Source organism: Cyclopterus lumpus, chromosome 4 (assembly GCF_009769545.1).
Source record: "Cyclopterus lumpus isolate fCycLum1 chromosome 4, fCycLum1.pri, whole genome shotgun sequence".
In the NCBI taxonomy this organism is placed as follows: domain Eukaryota; kingdom Metazoa; phylum Chordata; class Actinopteri; order Perciformes; family Cyclopteridae; genus Cyclopterus; species Cyclopterus lumpus.
This window is the reverse complement of record NC_046969.1, coordinates 7220542-7243619: the sequence shown is the minus strand read 5'-3', so window position 1 is coordinate 7243619 and position 23078 is coordinate 7220542. Positions and strand designations below refer to the sequence as shown.

Below are 23078 nucleotides of genomic sequence, written 5' to 3'. Positions count from 1 at the left end.
CCTGAATAACGGCCTGTGCCCCACCCCACACACACCCTGCACTCACCCCACACTCACCCCTTACACACCCTGTGTCAGACAGTGTGAGTGAACTGGGGAGCTGGAGCTCCACAGATGAATGACTTAAACCCGCTGGTTTGAACCGGTGCGCGCACTCACCAACGGTCTGCAAATATGCACCATATGCAAAAATATGACATATGGATTTGTGTGTGGGTGTGTGTGAGAAGACGTGATAAGTGATCCATTTTGAATGCAATTTCTTTGAATTTGTAATGATAACCAAAAGACAACAGAATGTACTCGAACAACGAGATACTTAAGATATCTCATTGTAATGATCTCCACCAAGAATATTAGGTCCTCTCAGTTAGTAAGCAGGATATTGATGATTTATTACTTACAGTATGTGAGGAATTTTGGTGGGAATTTAGGCTTTGGCCCAGAGAACAAGTGATTGTTTTGTTGGAGTGGAGAGCGACCATGTGGCCTTCTTTAAAGCGCTTTATATTTAGACTCATTGGTCTTGAATAGTGACATGCAAAAGCAAAACTTGCCCTTTCATAAGATCTTATTCTCCTAAAATCATAGTGGCCATCATCCAATCCTTATTATCGTCTACTAAAACATAGAAAGTATGGAGCCGTATGATATATTTTAGGGCTGCCCCCTCTTAGTCGAATTGCGTTGGTCTTCGTAGACTACCATTTCTTTAGTCAAGTAAGTGTTTCTTGTTCTTTTTTAATGCTGATTATCTCATCTCCAAGAAACTTAAGAACACATCTTTGGTAAACATTCTTTGTGGGGAAATTCAGTTTTACAGATCTATAGATTAAATCGACCAATCATTTAGTCAACTAAATCAATTGTTAGTTTCCTAACAATGTCTTAGTTCGGGGACAGCCCTAATATATTGTGTGCTGTGAACGCAGCAGAAGAAACTCCAACCATTTCTGTCCAGTGCAGCAAGTCTCAGACAGTTTAGTTCAAATATGAACTGTGAAACTGAAAAGTGCTCAGAGCAATGGAAAGACTGGACACTTACAGTTTTATGAAAACTACGCAATCGTGATCTGCTGATGTGCGAGACAGCCATAAGCACCTGAACAAACACGCGAGTAAGAGTTCTCACTTTATTGGGCAGTAGCGATGGCACAGTACAAAGCATTAACACATACTTTAAACCCTGGTTAGGACAAATATTTCAGTCAGAGACAGGAGAGTACAGCCTACATCCCACATGTGAGCCAGAACCTTCTGGAAACAGGCCAGTTAGCCCCTTGCTACACTGCCTGTCAGCTACGTGAGTGGCCGTGTGTGATTAGCATAACCAACATGGCTGGGACTGTCCTACACAGTAACAATGAAAGCAACTCATTGTGTGTCTTAAGAGATTAGATGAACAGACTTTGATGTCCAATCTGGGGAAGCAGAAGTGGAAAGTGACTCTGAAAACAGCGATGAGTTCACAAGCGAAGCGATAAATGAAAAGACATGGTTAACGTTCCTTAGCTGATTGCACCTAGATACGAAACAAAGGGTGCCGCATAGTTGGAGGTCGACTGGGTTGAGTTCATCTCTTAACAGGCTGGATGCAGCAGGGCTGGAAGCAGGTGAGCTGGAGCTGCATGCTGCTTTTAAACGTGTTCAACAACTCTTCCAGCAACCTGGTCGGGTAAAAAAACAAAAAAAAACATAAATTGGGTGAAATTATTATTTAAAAAGAAAAATACCGAAAGAAAACAAGATAGATTTGTTCTAGTAACCAGAATGACACTCACTTCTTATCGGCCCCGTTGTGGAGCTGTGGAAGGGCATCTAAAGCGAGGTTGAAGCTGGCACTACAACGGAAACTTTCTGTTAAAACCTCATATAAAAAAAACTAAACAAACACATTTATTAAAACTGGAAAACAGAAAATACAGTCGAAGCACGCACGCTGACCTCCACACATGACCACACCCACCCACCCCCACACACACACACACACACACACACACACACACACACACAAACACACACACAGCTTTCACTTCCTTTCCAGAACCCACCAAGTAACATAAATAGGGACTGTGGAGAGGGATGTGCGACTGCTAAGATTTATGTTTGTGACAGTGGCTGCCATAAATCACTGGGCACATATGGGAGTTCCCGTCTGCGACACTTTGAGTGTGTGTGCTGCACTTACCTGCTTTCAGAATTGAGGTATGTGGCCACGACGTCTCTCAGAGCACAGAGTTCAAGACGAGCCTGAGGGCGATGCAGGGTGGGGGTGGGGGTGTTATGGGCAACAGAGCAGATTAAATCAAATGAACATCTTCAACTGTCAGCAGTTGGCAGCTTAAACTGAATTATGGCACGATCAGAAACGACAGGTAAATCCCCCAGCAAGCGTGAGGGGTCGCCTTATGAGTCAGGGTCTTACTATGACTGATTAACTGCTCTATAACGGCGTGAGTACGTGTCATGTGACTACCTGCAGGGCTCCATTCTTGCTGAAGGAGGACACGCATTGCATAAGACGACACATCTCATCCGCAACCGACTCAACAATCTGAGACAAAACCCGAGGTACCAGGTCCTTAGACACCGTGAAGACCTGATGGAGATAAACATGGTGATGCACTCGTTAGATAGATGCCGAGGAGACAAAAAAAAAAAACATTCTGGCAAATGCAGAGTTTGATAAAGAGACACTTCCAGAGAACGAGAAGAGGTCATGGTGTGTGAGAAAGAAGTGTGTGTACCTCAGCATGAACTGTGATGATGCTGACCAGCGCTTCCTTCAGGTAGTTTCTTACACCTGAGGGAGAAGAAGGCACAGCATGAGCAAGAAACCAGGGACACTGGAAGATGGGATGCTAGCAGAGCTCAACAAATAGTATTTCAAAGTGTCTTCTGTTGTTACGCACACGGCCTTTTCTCACTTTAGGTGAATGCACCTTATCGCGAAAGAAAGGACATTAAAGGAAGTAACACTTTTGGTATTGATACCAAAACTCAGGAGTTGTGTTGGCACTAATATAGACAATTTGCACAAGGGACCTTTTTATAGCCATGTCAAAGTCACTGGATGAACTAGGAGTTCATAACCTTTGATTATTCATGATGAAGGTTTGATCCAGGGAGAAGAAATGTGGTTCACACTGAAGGCAATTAATGCAAAGGCCTAGGTCTTAGGAGGCATGTCGTCATGTTTTATTTAACTAGTTAGAAATCTAGTCTGTGTATACAACAGTAAATGGTGAATGTAAGTAAGTGCATGTGCTGTGAAATCTTCATAATATTCATGATTAATAATAGATTACAGAGACATTTGTGCTCGAAATGTTAGCAAGCGAGAGGCCTTCATTATTAATTTGTCTTTATTGCTTCATGATTCATCATCCACAAAAAAAAAAAAGAATATTAACACGCTGCACACAAAGCTCATGCCTGAAGCTGGAGGTGTATTGTTTTGGACTTGACACTGTGCTGTGAGGAGAACAATAGACAGGAGACTGAAGGTACTGAAACTGGATTGTTCAGCCTTGCAGCACAACGCACACCATCATGTGTCCCACACAAAAAGTACAACAAGTGAAAGTATCATATCCTAGAACTGTGGTATAGTCTCCACAACGTTCCTCTTTCACACGCAGCCCAAACACACCAACATCACGCCGGCAGGCCCAAACCAGAGCGAGGACCAACGTCCTACTGCAATGCTGCCTTTTAAAACCAAGTCATGAGCTGCTGCCCATCTGAAAACGCACCCAGAGCTCTAACAAGCACTCCCGACAAGTTGAGAAGTGGCCTCACATCCTGTGTTAAGGTAAACCACATATACGCATTTAAGTTTTAAGTTTCCGGGTTTGGTGCATCTGTTGTATAAAAAGTCAAACTAATCTCATGCACACCCATCGCTGCACACCCTCAGCTAAATCCAAGGGCCCTGAAATGTTTAGGGGGGGGACTAACAGAGTGATGTCAGCGGTGTTTACAGTAAGTACTTTACACATGACACATTGAGAACCACAACGACACACATCAGGCCAGAGTTCTCATCCAGCAGGACTAATTTGGGATATTACCGGGGTCAGTTAGTGGTGGGCTGCGGGTGATTTCCCCCGTCGTCTCAGACATACGTTCCAGGTTTTATCATCGCGACACACAAGAGGAGCGTACAGACAGAGGACTCCCAGTGAGGCAGTGCGGTACGGTACCTGTCGGCGTCTGGCAGTCTCTCCATTCAAAGTATCCAGCGTAGATGCCGGGCTCCAGGGAGCCCGAGATCGGGTCGGCCCGTCTCTCGATGTAGGCCTCAAAGAGTTTTCTGTCCAGCTCTCGCACAGCGTCCAGACTCACCTGGAACGTAAAGGACGCACAATGTTACGACAACAAAACAGAGAAACAATATTATTTTTCTGAGTCTTTGGGGAATTTGACTTTCTTCCAGTGTTATTGGTGCAGCTGTGCCATACAGAAAGGGAACTGTCTGCTAGATGCATGATGGGGGAATTCTTATTTTTTCAGTTTGAAATAAGATTGAAATCTACACAAACTGCCATCCATATCTTGCTCTCTAAATACCGACAAGTCTGAATCGATCTTTCTTTTTTACTGGAAAGCTAACCAAATACTTCTTTGCTTTGTGAATCAGCCATTAGTCATTGTGAGTGTGTGTGTGTGTGTGTGTGTGTGTGTGAAGAAGAGAAAGGAGTCAAAATGTGGAACTGAGCATCCAAGACAGTGACCTTTAGTAAAGAGTCATAGCTTCAGCATCTCTCTGATCAGCTTTGTTGTTAATGAAAACAGAACACACTTCTAATCAGCCATATGAGTCAGATATATAAACGTTGGGTATAAACTTGAGGGGTGAACTGACCCGTGTGATCTTCTCGGTGCCTGTGAGGCTGTGCTTCTCAAAGTGATTGGCCAGGTTCAGGAAAGTGCGTCTCTCCAGGTATTGGCAGTTACTGAGGATGATCAAAAGACGCTGCTCCTATACACACAAAAATACTTGTTTATACTTTTATACTTGCAACGACTCTCATAGACGTAATGCAAATTCACCACAGATCCCTAATCCCCTAAAATGTTGTCTTTTTTAAAAGTGTCCCTACTTTTCCAACTCCTTAAAATGTCTTCATGTTTCTGAACTGTCCTCATTTTCAAGGTCTTAGACTCACTGACAAACAACTACAACACACAATAATGCACACAAATAATCGCACACACACACACACACACACACTGACAGGAGGGGACCCTGACGAAATGGTTGGCGCACAAATTATGTTGTCATTGTCAGCAATATATATTTCACACTCAATGTGACCAAGATTGCATACCTGAAAATATGAGACTTCAGTGGGTGGCTATAACTTGATATATAACTAGGCATCTAGTTGGCCAACTAAACAGTAGAATTAATATCAAGAGTGTCACCAGTCTGAACATGGGTCAGCTGCACTCAAGTGAGTCTCGCTAACGAACCCCCGCGACACATATTTAGGCTGGGGAACCCCGTCCGCACCTTGCTCCATTTCCCTTTACAAGAAGCACTCTACGCCATGCTCTTCCTCTTCCTCCTCTAAACCCCCTTCACTAACATCTCAAACAAGTTACAGGAAATGAGGACGTATGTGCTTCTTGTCCACAACCAGGAAACAGCCTGATAACATGTTGTGGGCTTTCAGGTGTATGAAGCCCAAACAGTTTGAAAGGAAACAATGAAAAAAAAAACTTCACGCTTACAGATGTTGGATTGAAGCCCTCGTGAACTCCAGTGAAACGAACTGGAGAGGACAGATCCACTGAAATGTTGCTGCACACACACACACACACACACACACACGGAATGTGTGGTCAGAGTCAAGCACACTGTAATCAAATATATGAAAAAATGTCATCCAAATACTTACTGAGATGCATCAACGTCACTTTTAGTGCTCAGCTGCTCCAAGCAGTTTATGAAAACCTGCGTTGAACACATGAACATAATATCTTACTCTACATGTCAGACTGAGTGCTATCAGTTTACTGAACAATGCTCTACGATGTAAATAGAAATAGAGTAATAAAGTCACGCTGCAGTCATGTTTTTGAAAAGTAGCAAAACAGTCACATTGTGAGACTTTGGTCCTAAATCTTGGACAGTGTCATCATTTTTGACGGACAAAATGGAGAATGCAGAATATCAGTCATTTTAAAAGGTGCTCCTTGCAAATTGTTATACTTTCTTTGTTACCCGTAGTCTATCTTGAGAGATCTTGTTTTTCTGAATTTATATCCATTCATTAATCTATTGAGTTAAATACTGCTTTCCGTGCCTTTTGTGTGTCGTAATACCACAATAGAACCATATCTGTCATATGGCTGCAGGCTGACAGGTCTTACCTTCATGATGTTCATACTGAGCTCTGTGGCCTGGTCCTGGACCTGGTCTATCTGCAGCACCTAAGGAGAAGACAGTGAAGCGCATCAGAAGAGTCCTATGATACTATTCACTCGATGTTTGTGAGCAACCACTAAAAACTCTCAGGGTTCATTTGCAGTGAACATGTTCTGAAGCACAGTTGGGACTGCAGCGAATACCATTTAATTACACATTGCATTATGTGTAATTAAAACCATTAAATATGGTTTAGTTCAGATATTTATCCTCTGCTTTGACCCATCCTAAGACTAGCAGTGTGCAGCAGCTGGGTAGCTCCCACGTGTCTCAGACCGATTACATTTAGCCTCCTTAGATAACCAATAAGTTAGCTGAGGAGGCTAAAGTTGTGTTTATGATCGTCATATGACTACTTCTAGGCATGGATGATTGCAGCTGACTCTCTCTCACATTGATTTCTCCAGGTTTGATCTCCAGGGGCTCTTTGAATGACTGCAGCATCTGGACCATGCACTGTTCAAACTGTGAAGGCTGCAGAAAACATGACGAAGAGAGAGCACATAGATTACAAAAACTGCCTTTTGAAAATGTGGCTACAATATTTAACACATTATGGGTTATAAAAGTGTAAATAACAAAAAGCATATTATAATGTATCTTTAATTGTCAGCGGGATTGATTTACTTTACACAAAATACATACAAATGTTACTAAAAGAATATTTCCATCTTGTTTTTGAACAGAACATGGACAACAGTAACTTCCCTGCCGACTACAAAACATAAACGACAATTCAACGTGCAATAGATACTGGTGTGTATCTTTGAGTGTGTACCTGACATGTGATTGACACTTTGACCACAATGATCTACATAAGACACCCTTACCAGGCTGGTGATTCCCTCATTATCCACGACCCAGTCCTCCTTCTCAGCCAGCCTCTTGACATCTGAGTGTACAAAAAGCACAAATATGAATCGAAAGGGCAATGTGTATCCAGTGTATGTGCGTTTGTATATGTGTGGTGTGTGTGTGTGTGTATATATATATATATATATACACACACACACACACCACACATATATATATATATATATATATATATATATATATATATACACACACACACACACATATACAAACGTGTATAACGTATAAATGTGTACTTTCCCACAGGATCATTACAAATGAAAATATCAACATAATTAAGGGTTTCTGAGGGCAAACCACCACATGATATAAAATCAAACTCTTTCTGACGCGACCACAGTGTGAGGGAAAGTTAAGAGAAAAGCCAGTCACTCTTCTCAAAATGACCATGCCTAACCACAAGTGAAACCGTGCATGTCGGGTTTTAGTCTCATAACACTTTCTCCATTACTACCCTGGAAGTTGTTCTAGGTAACATGTGACAGCTGAGGACACTGACCGCCAAATACTCAATGGAGGAATGCATCAAAATAGATATGCAGATACACAAAGGCCTCGCTCACCTTCTGTAGTGTGCAGCAGAGACACCATGAGGCAGTGCACTCTTAGCTCCAGCAGCAGATCCTGGATCACCTGCTGCAAGTCATTTGGGATCTCCAGAGCAGACAGAGCCTCATGACAAGCCCTGGACGAGAGACAGGAGGCCGAGGTCATTATATGGTCTGGCAGACATGAAGTTTTTAAATTCCAACGTGTCAGAACTGCACAGAACCAATGAGACAGAAGTTCAAACCTGACGGTGTGTATAACTTGTGTAAGCCAGGCTCCGGTGAGCTCCGTCTTGTTCTCCCAGCCTCCGTAAAAACTCAGCTCCCCCTGTGGGAGCGTGGTGGGGAGAAGAGCCCCCCGAACCAGCTTCACCAGCCGATTGATCATCTCTTCGATCATTTTCTATAAAACAACAAGGTTAGGTGGCATTTGTTGTAAAACTGTGGCGAGTAAGAATCTCAAAGTAACATGTTCGAACAACGAAGCATACTTTAAAATCATTCTGTCTCTGTCTGGCATTTTTCTTGGATTTTTCCACCTGACCAGATTTCTCTCCAGTCTGCAAAAAGAAAGAAAAACAAGACACACTCATGTTTAAAATGATCTGCAAATTGAAACAAGTTATCCATTTGACAATAATGTTTTAAATACATTTAAACCCTTTTTTTTTTTTTTTGCCTTAATTCCAATGTTGAGACACAAAACTGCAGGGGATAAAGCCAATTATGACGAGCAACAACAGGTCCCCTGTCAGAAATGATGGTTGGAAATTACACTTCAATGACTTTATCACCAGTGTTCACCATTCAAGACTCTGAAAAATCTCAGAGAAGGATATCAAACTATTTGAATGGCTAGTTTTGTGATTAGGGTGAACCCATCCATTGTGCGTTACAGACAGTATCATTTTTTTTCTTGTCACTGAAGACGCTCCTCCCGTGTTTACCTCACTGAAAAGACTCCCATTAACATAAGAGATCCAAAGCTTCCAGAAGTTGGGCAACTGGCCGATTACCACATCCGACAGCTTCTCCACAAACTGCACCTGCTGCGGGGTTTCAAAGCGCCAGGCTAAAAGAAAGAACAACACACATACCGATTAACACAAACCCACTATAATATTCATATATGCTGGACTACGAGTTGATGGGAGATTTATGAACCGACTTGAAAATGTTACAGTGCTTCTGTATTTTAAAGAATCTAATTATCTTTAACTTCCAGGCACTCGGCTCCTGTTGTACTTTTACTATACCGTCTGAGGTAAGGAGGTAAGTGTATATAATGTGATTCCCCTAAGCACTGTGCAGGGCAAAAAGTGTGACACACACAAACAAACAAATGCACACTCAGACAGGGAAGCCCCTCCTGAGCACTGAGCGTGTGGGTGAGCTGTGACTGCGGTACGCACTGCTGGGTCGTGGTGTTCGCAGGCTGCCCCCTCTCTTCAGAGACGCGGTGTGGCTCAGCCTGCCGAGGGCCGACGGACGGGTATCCCCCTCCTGGTCCAGAGCTCCGACACTCACTGACAGACATAGTCAAAGGGGGAAAGGGGTGAGTGGGGTGGGGATGGATGAGGAATGAACTCAGAGGGAAAAGAAACACATACTTCAGATATCAAATAATCCATTTTCATAATTCCACATTCCAAAATAATCTCAGCAGGCTTTCACACCAAACAATCCTCCCTCGCCCCTCACAGCCTTTCTTTATTTGTGTTCTGATCCATCTCGGCCGTGGCCCGCAGCTGGGAGAATGTACCCTTGTTTCCAGGGCGAGGAAACAGACCAGTGGGCTTTGTGAGCACTGGGGTGAAGTGGGTTTACAGCGGCCCCACTGGGCTCGGTTACGTCTCATCCTTAAGACCAGAGCTCCACTAGATGGCAACAGGGTGCTTTGCAGCAGCGCCGAATGAAGAAAATCACTCTGCAGCCACACACACACGCGCGCATACCTCGGCGAGTAAGATAACTTTAGTTCAGTGAACCTACGAGATAACTGCAGGATAACAGAAGAAGTGGCGAAAGTTGACAATCGGGAACGAAAGAGAAACACGGCCGTGCCGAGAGGGGACAGAACCTACTACGCCGAAAATGAAAGACAAGTTCGTGCAACGCTGCAATACGCCTACATGTAGTTTGTCTAAACGAAGGGAGACAGATGGCCACATTTCCAAAACATGTGTCTGACACACACAGAGAAAAGTCTACTGGTGAGTCACAGGCCGAATGCAGTGTTTAAAACAAGTACTGAGAAATCCCCAACAAAGGAGCAACTGCGGTTAAGCCAGCCATCCAGTCTAGAAGAAGTAAGGAAATTCTCGATTGAGTCAGATTATCTGTAAACACACAAAGCTTTCTCACTCACTCACTCACACACTCACACACTGCATTGACCCACAGCCCATATGGAGCTGAGCAGAGTGCGTCTCTGTGATGTTTTCCTCTCTTTTTACGGGGATGAGAGCCACTGTTGATCCAGGTGTCGGGCGAAGCCCCGGCGTCCTCAGAATGCACAAGTGTCTGTGTGCGTGAGACAGTTTAGGTGTGCGTGGCTGCTTAAGTGCTCAAACTATTCATGAGTTCGTTTCTCGCTAACAGTCTGAAGGTTGAAATATAGGAAGCATTGTGTACGCGTGTCGAAGACGCTGAAACAATGTGCCTCCGCTCACTTCCTCATCAGATCTGATGCGTCTCTGCATGAGTTCCTGTTCCCCAAGGGGTCACTGACCCTGACCACACACACACGATTTTCACCAATAAAAGTACAAATATATTTTGACCCACATTTTTTTTGTACCAAGTGACACAACACTTGTTAAGCTTCCTGCTGTACACCACCAACCAATGTATAATAATGTATAGTAAACAAAGTTCTTTTGAGGCGCTGACAGTAGAGAAGATGCGACCAAAAGTAAAGACGGCACAAAGTGAAAGTGGGCTCCAGAATCCCTCCCAGACAGTAAAAAAAAGCAGCAAAATCGCATTAACTTCAGCTTGTTTTTTTTTTTAACCTTTCTTTTAAGTGTTTTACCAGCTTTTTAGGATTAAACAGATAAAACAGACAAAAAGAATACAAATAAACTGATGAACTTTAAAAAACAACCTCCTGCACCGATACACATGCAAACACTTGATAAACATGCTAGTTGAAGTGTAATAATGAACATGTTTCCCCTAGAGTGGTACTGACTGAGTCCAAAATCAAAACCGCATGTTTTCCAGTCGAATGTAGAATCCCTGTAATTGTTCACTGACAAACCCATTTTCCTACGAACAAAATGTCCTGCTAATTGTATTGATATTGGCAGAAGAAGCGCTGTTCAGGAAATAAGAATACTGCAGTTTATAATTGAATCGGGCAGAGTCGTATTACAGCACCGGGGCATGATGGGAGTGTTTAGACATACGGAAGCAACTTGCTCTGCTATGCTTCCTCACAAGAAAACTGGAACTTCAGGCTTTTGTTTCAACAGAGACGGATGGGTCCATTTCACATTTATGGCAATTAATAGTGCAATTCACTGAATCCCAACTCCACCAGAACGGCCTCTGACCTCATATTCTGGACTCACAGGAGACAGAGGAAATTACATCCGTTGCTGCAGACTTAGCTGATCCATCACAAAAAGCTAATCCCTGGCACGTGTGGTGCCGACAATAGCTTAAAAAGATGTCTTTTAAATAAACTGGTAAGGAAGAGGAGGCTGCTAGCAGACGGCAGAATGTGAGGTACCGGTAAGGGGAGAATCTGTCTATTTGAAAAGAGGGGTGAGGGTGGTAGAGAGAGAGAGAGAGAGAGAGAGAGAGAGAGAGAGGGGGGGGGGGGGGGAGTGGGGTCAGGGAGATGGGGTGGATGTGGTTTTCTGATGGCGGCTGTTAAAGGTCTGCCTGGGTGGAGGGATGTTTCAAGAGGCACGGGTTTCGTACTTGGGCGAGAGGTGAGCAGAGAAGACCGGGGATGGTAAATAACTACCAGGTGTGTGTGCGTGTGTGTATGTGTGAGGGGAAGAGGTGGGGTTAGAGGGGCTGCCTGTGTGACAGCAGAGGGGACAGGAGACAGCTGGCTGTGGCAAACAACGAGAGTAGATCCGACAGAAAAACAGAGGGATGGTGCGCACCTTTCTGTTGGTATGTATGCGATCGTCATTGTCGAGACGAAGACCCAAAATGACAGCGTTGGTCAATTGTTTAAACACTTCTGGGCACCTTTGTTAAACGGTGCAGCTCAGGGAACAGTCAAGTTTGGTTTCTTTTTAACAAGATGGTGATCTTTCTCTAAACTTAACCAAGTAGCTTTAGTCTCCTTAACTTAAACAGAGCTTCACGATAGATGTGGCGGATCAGGAAAGACTCATGAGTCTTGTTTGGAAAACTTTCTTTTTTCGGTATGAGGACTTGTTGTGCACAGTGAATGTGTCTATGTATGCGGTGTCAGAATTGTATTGTATATAGAAGAGTGTTTAGATATAAGGTTTCTCTTGAATCACTTTAAGTTTATTTCATGTCTCACACTGTTATATTAAAGTAAATAAACTAACTGTAAATGCAGACCTTTGCAAACCAGCAATTTTCAGAATAGTTGGGTTGCAATTGATTTGCATGCAATTTTAGATTCACTCCCTGCCACATGTTGCTCAGCTGTGGAATGCATGTGTGGACTGAAAAGGGGCCATCCCTGACTTGGTGATCAAGATGATGTTTAACTGTTGAGAGGCAGAGAGCACACCAACCCCCAGATCCATCAAGCCTGAGCCCCGGAAACCACTGTTACCTTTAGCATTAGACATGTTTATGTTCCAGCTGCACTATGTGAAGCAGCCACCCACTCACAATGTATTTGTATGGGTGCCTTTGTGTGAGTATGGGTGTCGGAGTGTGGATGTGTGTCTAAGCGTGGCTGGCGAATCGCTGTTCTTCCCGAGCGGACGGTTTCACATTCACATCTTTTTCTGCTGGTTGATTTAAAAGAGGAACAGCTTAATTGGGGTTAATTGTTCCAATCCATCTGTGAAACTGTGTGTGTGTGTGTGTGTGTGTGTGTGTGTGTGTGTGTGTGTGTGTGTGTGTGTGCGAGAGAGTGTGTGTGTGCAGCAACATGTCAAACGCTGAAACCCAAATCCAAAGCTCCCTCACTTTCATCTTATTCATACATTCATAAAAAAATAAACATGCGGGCCTCGAGCAGAGCAAGGCGAAGGCGGTGACGGAGAGGGGAATGCAAGCAGAGAGCTGGTACCACAGAGAGGCAGCTGGCCTTCCCTCTGCTACCTTCAGACTCACATGACATCCACCGGCCGCTTGATTGGAAATGCTAAATAGGGGTTTTACACGTCACGTGTGAAGCGAGTCATGTCATGACGTGTGTGTGTGTGCGTGCGTGTGTGCGTGTCACCTCTCTGGCCGTTGATGAACTCATCTCTGCAGTTTTGCATCAGCTGCAGGATCCACTTGTGCTGCGCATAGATGCACTGCCATGCTGGGTCGCCTGGAGCGTGCAGGTCCGACAGGTACCTATACGCGTGCACAAACACACGGGTGTGAACAAAAGAAGACAAAAGCCCCACATCTCTTCTGGAGAGGTGCTGGCTTGCTGGTGCAGCAGACACCAGAGACCAGAGCAAAACACCAATCATCACTTCCCCCTCGTCCCATAATGATCACTCTCTTAGGAGTTTATTTCCTGGGCATCACTCAGTGACCTGAGGGTTGTCAGACGATGCACTCTTTTGAGCTGTGACCTGGCTCCCTCTACTGTTGTCCTATGGCCTACCTACTCATTTGTTTCTCATTAGGTGGCATCTTTCAAAAGATTGCGCAAGACTCACAGGCACAAAACACACACATGCATGCAGCTCCCACCATCCACGGCAAGAGTAAACAGGAGCTGAGTGGGCGTTCAGAGCCGGGCCTAATGCAGCAGGATGAAAGATGTTGCCGTGTGGTTGAGAACTGGTCTCTGGAATCCTGACAGGTCGGTCTCAACAATAATAAATCGGGAGAGACCGCAAGTATGAATGGGCAGAGGGATAGGGGGGGGAAGGGAAAGAAAGGCAGAGAAGAGGGGAAAATAGAAACAGAAACAAGATGACGGGACAACAAAAAGCTGAGAGGATTAGAGAACTGGCAGACAGAAGAAAGTGAATGGAAGAGGAGAAAGATCTGGTGGACCGATGGCACAGATAAGACAAATGTCATTACTTTATATATTTCCTGTATGCAGAGATTGTGTGAAGACTGAGATATGTGAAAATGGGATAGAGATACAAAATAAAAATAAAATAAGTGCTTTACATGAATGTAATGAACCTGTTATGTAAAATCAAATCAACGAGTATGAAACATATAAACATGACGACTGGGAGCAACACAGACAGATGGTATGAAATCTGTGAGCAGACCTGATGTATCTCTTCTGGTCGTGCAGTGTCGACGGGGTCTGGAGCAGTTTCTCCAACAAGAGACTCCTCAGAGCTCCGATCCTCATCTCAACCTCAACATACACTAAAACAAACAGGAACACCATTGTATTCAATATAGAGAACATATATGTATTTGTTTAAGTTTACTTTATTTAATTCATTTATTGAGGAAAAAAAATTGGGTTTACCTTTTTTGAAAACTGGGACTTCAGTATTGCCAAAGAGAGATTTGGCCTTCTCATAGTCATTGATCACCACATCATAATCACCCTGATAGAGAAAAGTTAGTTCAATTAATCAACTCAACAATCTGTCTCAAATTGTGTGTTTGAGCCTCTCGAGCTCCACCCTCCTGATGATGGCAACCCAAGCTGCGCCTTCAAACTACATACTTACCGGTGATGGATCTAGATATGGACACGCTAAATCCAGAAGAACTTTAAAGTAACTATTAATAATCAAAAGAACGACTTCACAAGAATCACATAGAGTCGAATGCGCCTTTTCTTGTAGGGCTGTGGGAGTTCTCATAGCAGCTTGAGACAAAGACGGCTTTAAAAAGAAGCTGTCATCTTAAACTTATTAAATAATTGTTTAAACATAAACTGCACATTGTGAGTTTCGCAACGCTGCTATAACTACCAATTATATCTGTGTTACAGGCAACAGATACATTTATATTAAAAAAAAAAGAAAAAAAAAAAAAAAAAAAAGGTAAGGCCAGTTATCCATAAAAGGCCAACAAATCAGTCAAGTGAATTGAGGTGAATATGGTGGTGGACTTGTAATGGCATTGGAAGCTTTTCTTGGGAGAAATCAGGTTTTATGACAATTGCTCTGCTGGGTTTTAGGACCAAGGAATATTAATCCACGGGACTCAAGCATGTTTCTCTGTAATTTTAGAGGACAATGTCCTGTTGTGAAAGCTAAATGAACTCCAGATTAGTTTCATCAACACCAAGACGAAAACAATAGCCTCATAAATAACCGGAACTAAACACTCTCTTCGAAGGGAAGTTCTGAGAGTGCAGACTGTAAAACACATTTTCACCTCCTCCATCAGCTGAAGGCGTTCCACTCTTGATGAATAATCCAACATCTCACGACACCACAGCTCAAATGAGAGCATTTACACGCTTACTGTATTTATTTCGCATTCGGCACTTAATAACTGATACATAAGCTGTTCTTTCGATCGTTATTTAGCACATGCGTGCACTGTGTGGATAGTACCTTTTGGATATTGCGTTCAATGTTGAGTGGCAGGTTGAAGAGAAACTTGAAACGTTGCAGGACGTTGAGTGCATTGCGTGTGGAGTCAGCTTTGTCTTTCCGCCCCAAGACCTCCTGGAAAAGAGTATCTGCAGTATCACTCGCTCCTACGAGACACACGGCGAGAGAAAGTGTGAGTGAGAGCAAATGAGAAACTGGGATACTATGAAAATAAATGTTGGTACCACATTTCCCCTTTAACGGCGGTCTCTGGTTTTCTTCCTGCTCTGTACGCTATCTGACACAGTAGAGTCAGAGCTGCTAAGTAGAAAGTGACAGCTATCTCTTATTCAGACAGCTGAGCGGAACGCTTCCACGGCTAAAGGGCTTCGTGGGTGGCCTCGGATATGCCGTCGCATAGAAGGGGGGAAAAAAAAAAAAACCTAGCTCTTCTAATCAAAACAAAAAAACCACCCCCACCCAAAACAAAAACCCCTGAAGGAAAAACAGCATGGGACTGAATAGAGGAAAAATTAAAATTTTTCTCTCGCCAATATGAGTTGTCATGAACACATTCTTACTTTGTGATTGGCGCTGCGTGTCTGACGTACAGAATGACTTTTCGGGGGGTGAGCGGTGGCCTGGACCCACTGGGCCATGGGCCCACTAGTCTGGGGCTGTGGGGATGAAAGCTACGTCCGGCTTGGTGGTTTGTTTACTCTGGACTCCGGGAAAAGGACCTGCTTATTGACCCTCCATTAGAGCAGTCACATTATCATGTATGAGATGAGAGGGTGGGAACACAAGATCTGCTGAGGGATCGGCTTGTTAAAAAGGGGAAGATCTAAAAAAGGCGACTGAACATACACACGGGGTACATGTGTTCTGTTAATGGACGGCATATCAGCGTCAGATACGCTTGGCAGCACAGAGCGTAAGACTGTCTCGTCTCATTATCACTTTGACCCTTTTGCTCTTTGAGTTTTATTTGAATGTGTTAAAATCGATCAAAGGACATACTGGAAAAAAATAAGTCAAAGCAATGTGCAGGGAGAGAATTATAAACCTCAAAGAGAGCTCTTCATTCGAAAAACAGAGTTTAAGAAAGGCGTTTTAAGAGTGGGACTTTGTTCTTGACCTTGCGATGAGGATCCGATTAAATGAGTTGAGATTATTTAGTTACAAGCAAAAGTTAAATATTGAAAACTGATCAGTGCATCTGTGATGAATGAATGACCTGGAAGGTTTCCCTCTCTGAATTGTATCGTATGGAGAGACTTTTTAGGAAAACATTAACATTAAAACATTTTTAGGAAAACATTAACTCGTAGGATGAAAAGTAAAGCTAAATCAAAGAATGATAAAGGGTGTACAGAAACAGAATAATGTACTATGCTAACTTCACCAATAGATTTAGTGCCTTTTTTTATTGACGAATTCAATGTGTTCTTATTATTGAGATTGCAAAAAATGTGCGTGCAAATGCCAATACAATACACATGATATTGCTTTCAATGCATTAAATTACACGTCTTTATGTGCTGAGAGGATGTGATTGGGGGAACATTTTCCAAAAACTAAACCCGCACATTTGCAAAGCATTTGCATTGTTCTCCTGGGGCCGCCCTCTGCATGAAAAGATGCTTACTGTTGAGGATGTTTTCTAGTCGCTGGGTCATGGATCCCTCCACTCTCTCTGTGCCATCAGACTCCAGCCTCTGGTGGATCGCTGCAAGACACAAGTCAGTATTAACTGTAAAGGACTGCGATGGACAATACACTGTGAAATCCACCTAAATAACAATCAGAGAAATATTAAATAATAGCATGGATGTTTTGAGTTGGGAAGAAATGTGAGAAAAGCAAGAGCGGAGAAAACGGTTTTTCTACACTGAAAATTAACCAACGTGCAATCCCCAGAGAAAGGAACATTTTCAATTTCAGGAACCGAAGGTAAAACAATAAACAGGCCCTAACCCAGTGGTAGATGGGAGATAACCTCGCCGGTTCTCCGCCCACAAATGCTGCATTCAAACAACCCCCCCCCCCCCTTCTTGTGCCTGTTCCCACGCAGCAGCCGATGTGACCTTGCCCCAGTGGTGACTGTACTGGATCAATTCACCTATCCAAAGCCATTAACAGCACAGTTGTGTGGTCTTGGGACATTTGGAGCCCTTTGACCTGGAGGTAATGTGAATCTAAAATGTTTCAACTCTCGGAAAAATAACATTTGGGAGAGCAGAGCTGGAGGTCTGGATGCCAAAAATGACTGTTGCTGAGAGGGGGTTGGACGAACTCTGATGGCTTGTATCCATCACTTAGCATGAAGAGCTTTACGCGGGAGAGGGAATTTCGAAAAGAGGGAATGAGGGGAGAAAAAAGAGAGAGAGAGAGAGAGTAAAAGAGGCAGAGCGAGCGGTGCGGCTGCCCCAGTGAATAAATAAATGGTGTGCCGTCGCGGGCAGCTGGGTGCTGAGAGCTGCAGTGTGGGTTTATTGACAGAGAGGAGAGGGAGAGGAGGCTTAGGAGACCTTCTCTCACATACTTGGGGAGCGACTGAAATATGTAACAGGCAGACATCTCAAGAATGAAGCTAAGAGACCGAAAAAAACCAGTAAAACTCATTTCTGTTCTCTCCACTTCCCTGTCTTCCTCCTTCTCCCACAACTACAAATCCTCGTTGTTAGCAGAGCTTGGAGAGAGCCGAGGGAGCGGGGAGGCAAAGTGAAGGGGGCGAGTTCTGTAAATAAATATGTGGGTCCATTCTAACAGACGGAAGCCTCAAGGCAGAGACTGAGGTATTCCGAAAACGCACTGTTCAAACATGCCTTTGCCTAATCAGTACGGACGTCGCTGGCCCTCTCATGGACCTCTCGCTGCTCGCCGGCCGGCAGAAAATGCAGCCGGATCGAGGTTAGGACAAAGGCACGTAGACGTGGAAGTGTATATGGGAGAGCAGGATTGATAGGGCTGGACACACAGGAAGACTAAGTCACACACACACACACACACACACACACACACACACACGGAAGGTCTGCTTCACGTCTCCCCCCCCTCGCCCGCCCGCCCTGCTGCCAGCTGTGTGTCCTCCGCATCTGTCACACAGTGAAGGGCTGATGACGTCACGGCTAACCTAAACATCAGGTCAGAGTCCGGATAACACACGCAACCAGGACCTGAGGAAGAGCTGCAGCTCCCGCTTCACTTCCTGGAACCATTTGAGGGAAGAGAAAATGAATACGATTAAAAATACAGTGTCCCTGGATTCTAAAGCTGGAGATGTTTTGACTCCTGCCGGGGCAGGGGGCTCGGAGAATAGGCCCTGGGAATCTGGCATTTTTGGAACACGGTAGCCGTTCCGTTTCCTGCATCACTGGGAGACTTCCTGTTCACACAACAATGAAAAACCTCAAATTTCAACATTTCTGTAGAAACAACCCCGGACTCCCTGACAGACTGTCAGTCAGTCAATCAGCCGGAGCAGCTCAGTCTCCAGAGGCTCAACTTGTCACCGAGGCTCCACTCAAACAGTCGCCATGCCAAAACCTTTCACCAGTCTGCGGTGGTTCACATGGAGAGTTTACAGCACCACTTGTTCCTTCACTGCAAAGCAAAAAAATCACTTCTTCGAACAACTAAAATATTGTATTCAAACTATAAATCTGCCAATGGGGTAACCTAAAACACTTCAAACGAGAAAGAACGACTTGATATATGAAAATTAAACATATAGGTGCTTGAAACCACATTATTTAATTAAATGACCATTTGGCCTCACAACATACTTTCAACTTTCCTCCCCCAGTATGCTGGGCCTCATCATCCGACGTAAAATAAGTTTAAAGAGCTAACCTGTGTCTTCATGTGAACCCCGTCTGACCCCGAGACCCTGTGTTAGTGATGCTGTGTTACCTCTCTGGCTGAAAGCCTCAGATACAATATAATGTAAATATGCCTAGGTTTAGGGTTCAATTCAAACTGATGCAAAATACACGCAGTCCTGATTATGATACGCTGGTAACATTTTGTCTTCATTTAAGTTCAGAGTTGTCCATCCACCTTTGTACACGCTGTGATATTTAACAGCATATCATTTTTTAACTCTTCTCTCGTTCCTTCTGTATTTGTTTCTTTAAGTTTTGGTTTGCTTAAAAGCTGTTACACGAGATATGGACTAAATATTTTTAACTATTTCCTAAATCAGCAGAAACACTGACATTCATAATGACACCGACATTGGCTTGGTCAATCTGGTCGATGACGCGTCTGCTTAATGAGTTCAGTATCGGGCCCCATATCTATCTGCTGGTTGTGACCGGATCCTTTGCTTCAATAACAAAAAGGTATCCGTTAATAATGCCATTTGGATAAACGTTTCTGCTAAAAGCAGAGATGTCGATCTGGAAAGCAGCTCATTCCTTATACCGTGCACATCCTTTGAGGCCATGCAACTTGATAATGCACTTCTAAAACGGCCCTTTGGAAGCTCAGATATTACAAGCGCAGCATAAAACGCTGGCTGGAGCTCCCAGTCTGGTTTCTCCATTTGCAAAAAGGTCAACATCAGCTTACTAATCCAAACAGCACTGGCATTAACACGATTTGTGGCTTAAAAGTTCATAGTGCATTGAAGAGATGGAGGATTTTGTTTTGCCATTTCTGTTGGAGATGATTAACTTTAGTGGAGAGCAATTAAGAAGCAATTAGTGGGGACAAGAAGGAGAGGGAGGGAGAGCAACCCCACGGATATTAAAGTCCTGCTATTTGCTCTAAATATTTTCTATCCGCTTCATTTCTTTTCCCAGATTTGGCTTCCCCTCCTCGTTTTCCACCTTGCCGGCAGCAGTACACTTGGGTTAAAAAGTTACTCCAGACTTCTATTAAAGTCATCAATAAAAATCTCACATGCGAGCAGAAGTGAAAATAAACAAAAGAGGAGACTAGAATGTCTTGATGGTGATTGAGAGGGCTGGAAGCACGACAGCAACGTCTGACGGCAAATCCTGAACAAGGAGAACACACAAGCACCCTGTTAGATCCTTTTCTTTTCTTCTTTTTTTTTAACCACAGCTAATTTCTCTTAAATTTTCACAGCTACATCTCAGGTGAGAATCATTTGGATCGACTTGGAACAACAGAGACCTGCCAAACGCCGCCGAGGGACAAAGAAAGGAGTAACAGTTGCTCAGACAGCTGTGCTAACTGGGCCCGGCAGTGAGCTGTTGCAGAGCTGTCTCGAGCTGGCTGGCGGCATGTCGGCCGGTATGTCGGTTTGGCTGATCATACCTAGCATGCCGAATATCTGCACTTGAGCTATCCTTTCTGGGCTACCACTTCATCGTTTAATGACTGGGAGCCAAATGGTGGCCGAGAAAGGATGTTTTACTGCTGTAATAAATCGTGATGGGGAAATTACATTTGTATGATATTCTATCTTTTTAAATGGTACAGAAGTGCACCTGTTCCATTATGATGATGTTGTATTTTGTGGCCTTGTTGTTTATGAGCTAGCGAGTTTGTAATTGTTACAGACAATCAGTAAGCCCAGTTTATCCTACCAGAGCGTCTAATGGTTTCTGTACATTATGTGAGGTTGCCACAATTCTACTTGAAATGATATAACAGAATTAAAAAGACCTCTTGATTATTGTTTGTCATGTTAGTTGGTTATCTGGTTTCAAAATGATCTATTGTATTCTTAGAAGCGTTAATCAAAAACGCATATAGACCGATGTTCTATACTGACGTCTTCACTATATCTCTGCACATTGCATATTGTGTTTATATTTCATACTGAGAACCTCTGCATATTCCTTGGATAATTTTGCGCAGTTTTGCACAAAATGTGTATTATTATTATCAGAATTATTATTTATATATAATACACATTTTTAGAGTATTTTTTATAATGTTATTGTAATTTTGTTATATATAGCGTCATTTATTGTAATTCTTTCTATTCATTTTAATTCAATTTTCTATGTATGTAAAAACCCACTTGGCAAGAAACGGAGTCTAATTCTGAAATAAATTCGACAATACATTTAAAATTAGTTCATAATCCAAACAAATAGGTGTTGCAAAGCAAATGGGGCGTCTCATAATCATCTTGTATTCAGGCCCATTCAGTGAATCCTGTCCTGTGACACAGGTCAAAAGCATCATTATGCCCTCTCGGTTCACAGGTCACTTCAGTCCATCCACAGTGTATTGCTTCCTCCGCCTGGAGAGACTGTACATTTCCTTTTGGGCAGTGGGCACACAGTAGGCACGCTCAGTGTGAACGTGAGAATGACTGTGCATTGTTCCCATTGGTCATATTGGGTCTGTTATCAGCACTATCAGTCCTAATACTCTGGCCTGCATTGTGTTGGGCTGCTCCGTTTATTTAGATTCAGCCACTAACAATGAAAACATTGCCTCTCTCCCAACCGGGGCACAAACATACAGAAAGCAATAATAACAATGATGGAGGCAGAAAAGTGTACGTATAAATAGTAAGGGGAAGTAACTGAGCGGCTATGGCGGGAGGAGAGAGTAAACAGACAAAATTATGAATGATGAAGCGAACAATTGATTTGAAGTACCTGGCAGAGCGACAGCAGTCAGTCTCTGCTACCTTGAAATCGTCTTGGCATCTGGAAATTAATTTAGCCAAGTGTGTGTGTGTGTGTGTGTGTGTGTGTGTGTGTGTGTGTGTGTGTGTCCGTCCATTTCCAGGCTCTAGGGAGACTAAAGCGAGACTGTGTGTGACAGGTGAGAGCTAATTTCCTTTTGATGAAGGTGAATTAACCGTGTTGTGGTTGGCTGGTGAAACTGTAATATGAAGTGGAGGGTTTTCACACAGCGTCCAAATGAGCCTCTTTAATCAACCGCTGCTAAACCGCATGTGAAGGGAGGGAAAGTAAAACCTGACACACACACGCACACAACACTTGCACGCTTTCCAAAAAATCAAAAGCTCTTTTCTGAGCAGAGGAGAAGAGTGATGATATGTGTGTATTAATTGTAGGCCATTTGGTGCCATTCCATAGCACACAAACATGTGTTAATCCTTCTTACCTGCCAGAGCATCCTGGGCCTCAAAGAACGTACTAAGGCCTCCTTTCACATAGGCCAGGCTCCCCTCGTTCTTCTTCGTAGCCTGTTTCTTCAGATTATTGGCTGCAATCTTCAACTGCTCAAAACTGAGGAAACAAAAAATCATTATACTAAGGCCTGTGACAATATTTGTCTCGCCAATCAATTAATTTGGTCTTTAAAATGTCACAACATTTTTTTTTAAGTAGTTCAAGACGATTAAAAATGAATTGCTCCGACTTTTTGTGTTAAACGAAGAAAAGCAGCAAATCGTCATATTTTTTAATTCATGCATCTCAGAAACACAATCACGCACAAACATTGGGCCAATGTGAGTCTGTGTGTCTGTGTGTCTGTGTGAGTGTCCTGAGTGAGGCTTCCTCCGCAGGAAGAAACAGTCACCCAGCAAGGTCCAAACAGAGGCCCTTGGTCACGCTGGCTCTTGGGGTCTGGGTTACTGGAAGGCTAAGCTGGGGGAGAGGAAGCCAGGAGAGTCCAAAATAA

At 43.5% G+C, this 23078-nt stretch overlaps 1 protein-coding gene across 1 annotated transcript in view; it reads right to left on the bottom strand.

Moving 5' to 3' along the window:
* Positions 1-1119: 1119 nt before the first annotated feature.
* exoc2 (exocyst complex component 2) overlaps positions 1120-23078 on the bottom strand; it is a 38287-nt gene continuing 16328 nt past the window's right edge. The window contains exons 6-28 of the mRNA XM_034529933.1: positions 22557-22681; positions 17140-17220; positions 15513-15658; positions 14468-14549; positions 14259-14361; positions 13253-13371; positions 9270-9383; positions 8805-8929; positions 8349-8417; positions 8103-8260; positions 7873-7994; positions 7267-7328; positions 6830-6910; positions 6382-6441; positions 5907-5962; positions 5740-5809; positions 4868-4984; positions 4206-4347; positions 2748-2803; positions 2477-2599; positions 2189-2250; positions 1782-1841; positions 1120-1667 (exon numbers count right to left, since the gene is read on the bottom strand). Of these exons, the coding sequence (XP_034385824.1) occupies positions 1574-1667; positions 1782-1841; positions 2189-2250; positions 2477-2599; positions 2748-2803; positions 4206-4347; positions 4868-4984; positions 5740-5809; positions 5907-5962; positions 6382-6441; positions 6830-6910; positions 7267-7328; positions 7873-7994; positions 8103-8260; positions 8349-8417; positions 8805-8929; positions 9270-9383; positions 13253-13371; positions 14259-14361; positions 14468-14549; positions 15513-15658; positions 17140-17220; positions 22557-22681 (2227 nt within the window). The 3' untranslated portion in view covers positions 1120-1573. The remainder of the gene's footprint in view (positions 1668-1781; positions 1842-2188; positions 2251-2476; positions 2600-2747; positions 2804-4205; positions 4348-4867; positions 4985-5739; positions 5810-5906; positions 5963-6381; positions 6442-6829; positions 6911-7266; positions 7329-7872; positions 7995-8102; positions 8261-8348; positions 8418-8804; positions 8930-9269; positions 9384-13252; positions 13372-14258; positions 14362-14467; positions 14550-15512; positions 15659-17139; positions 17221-22556; positions 22682-23078) is intronic.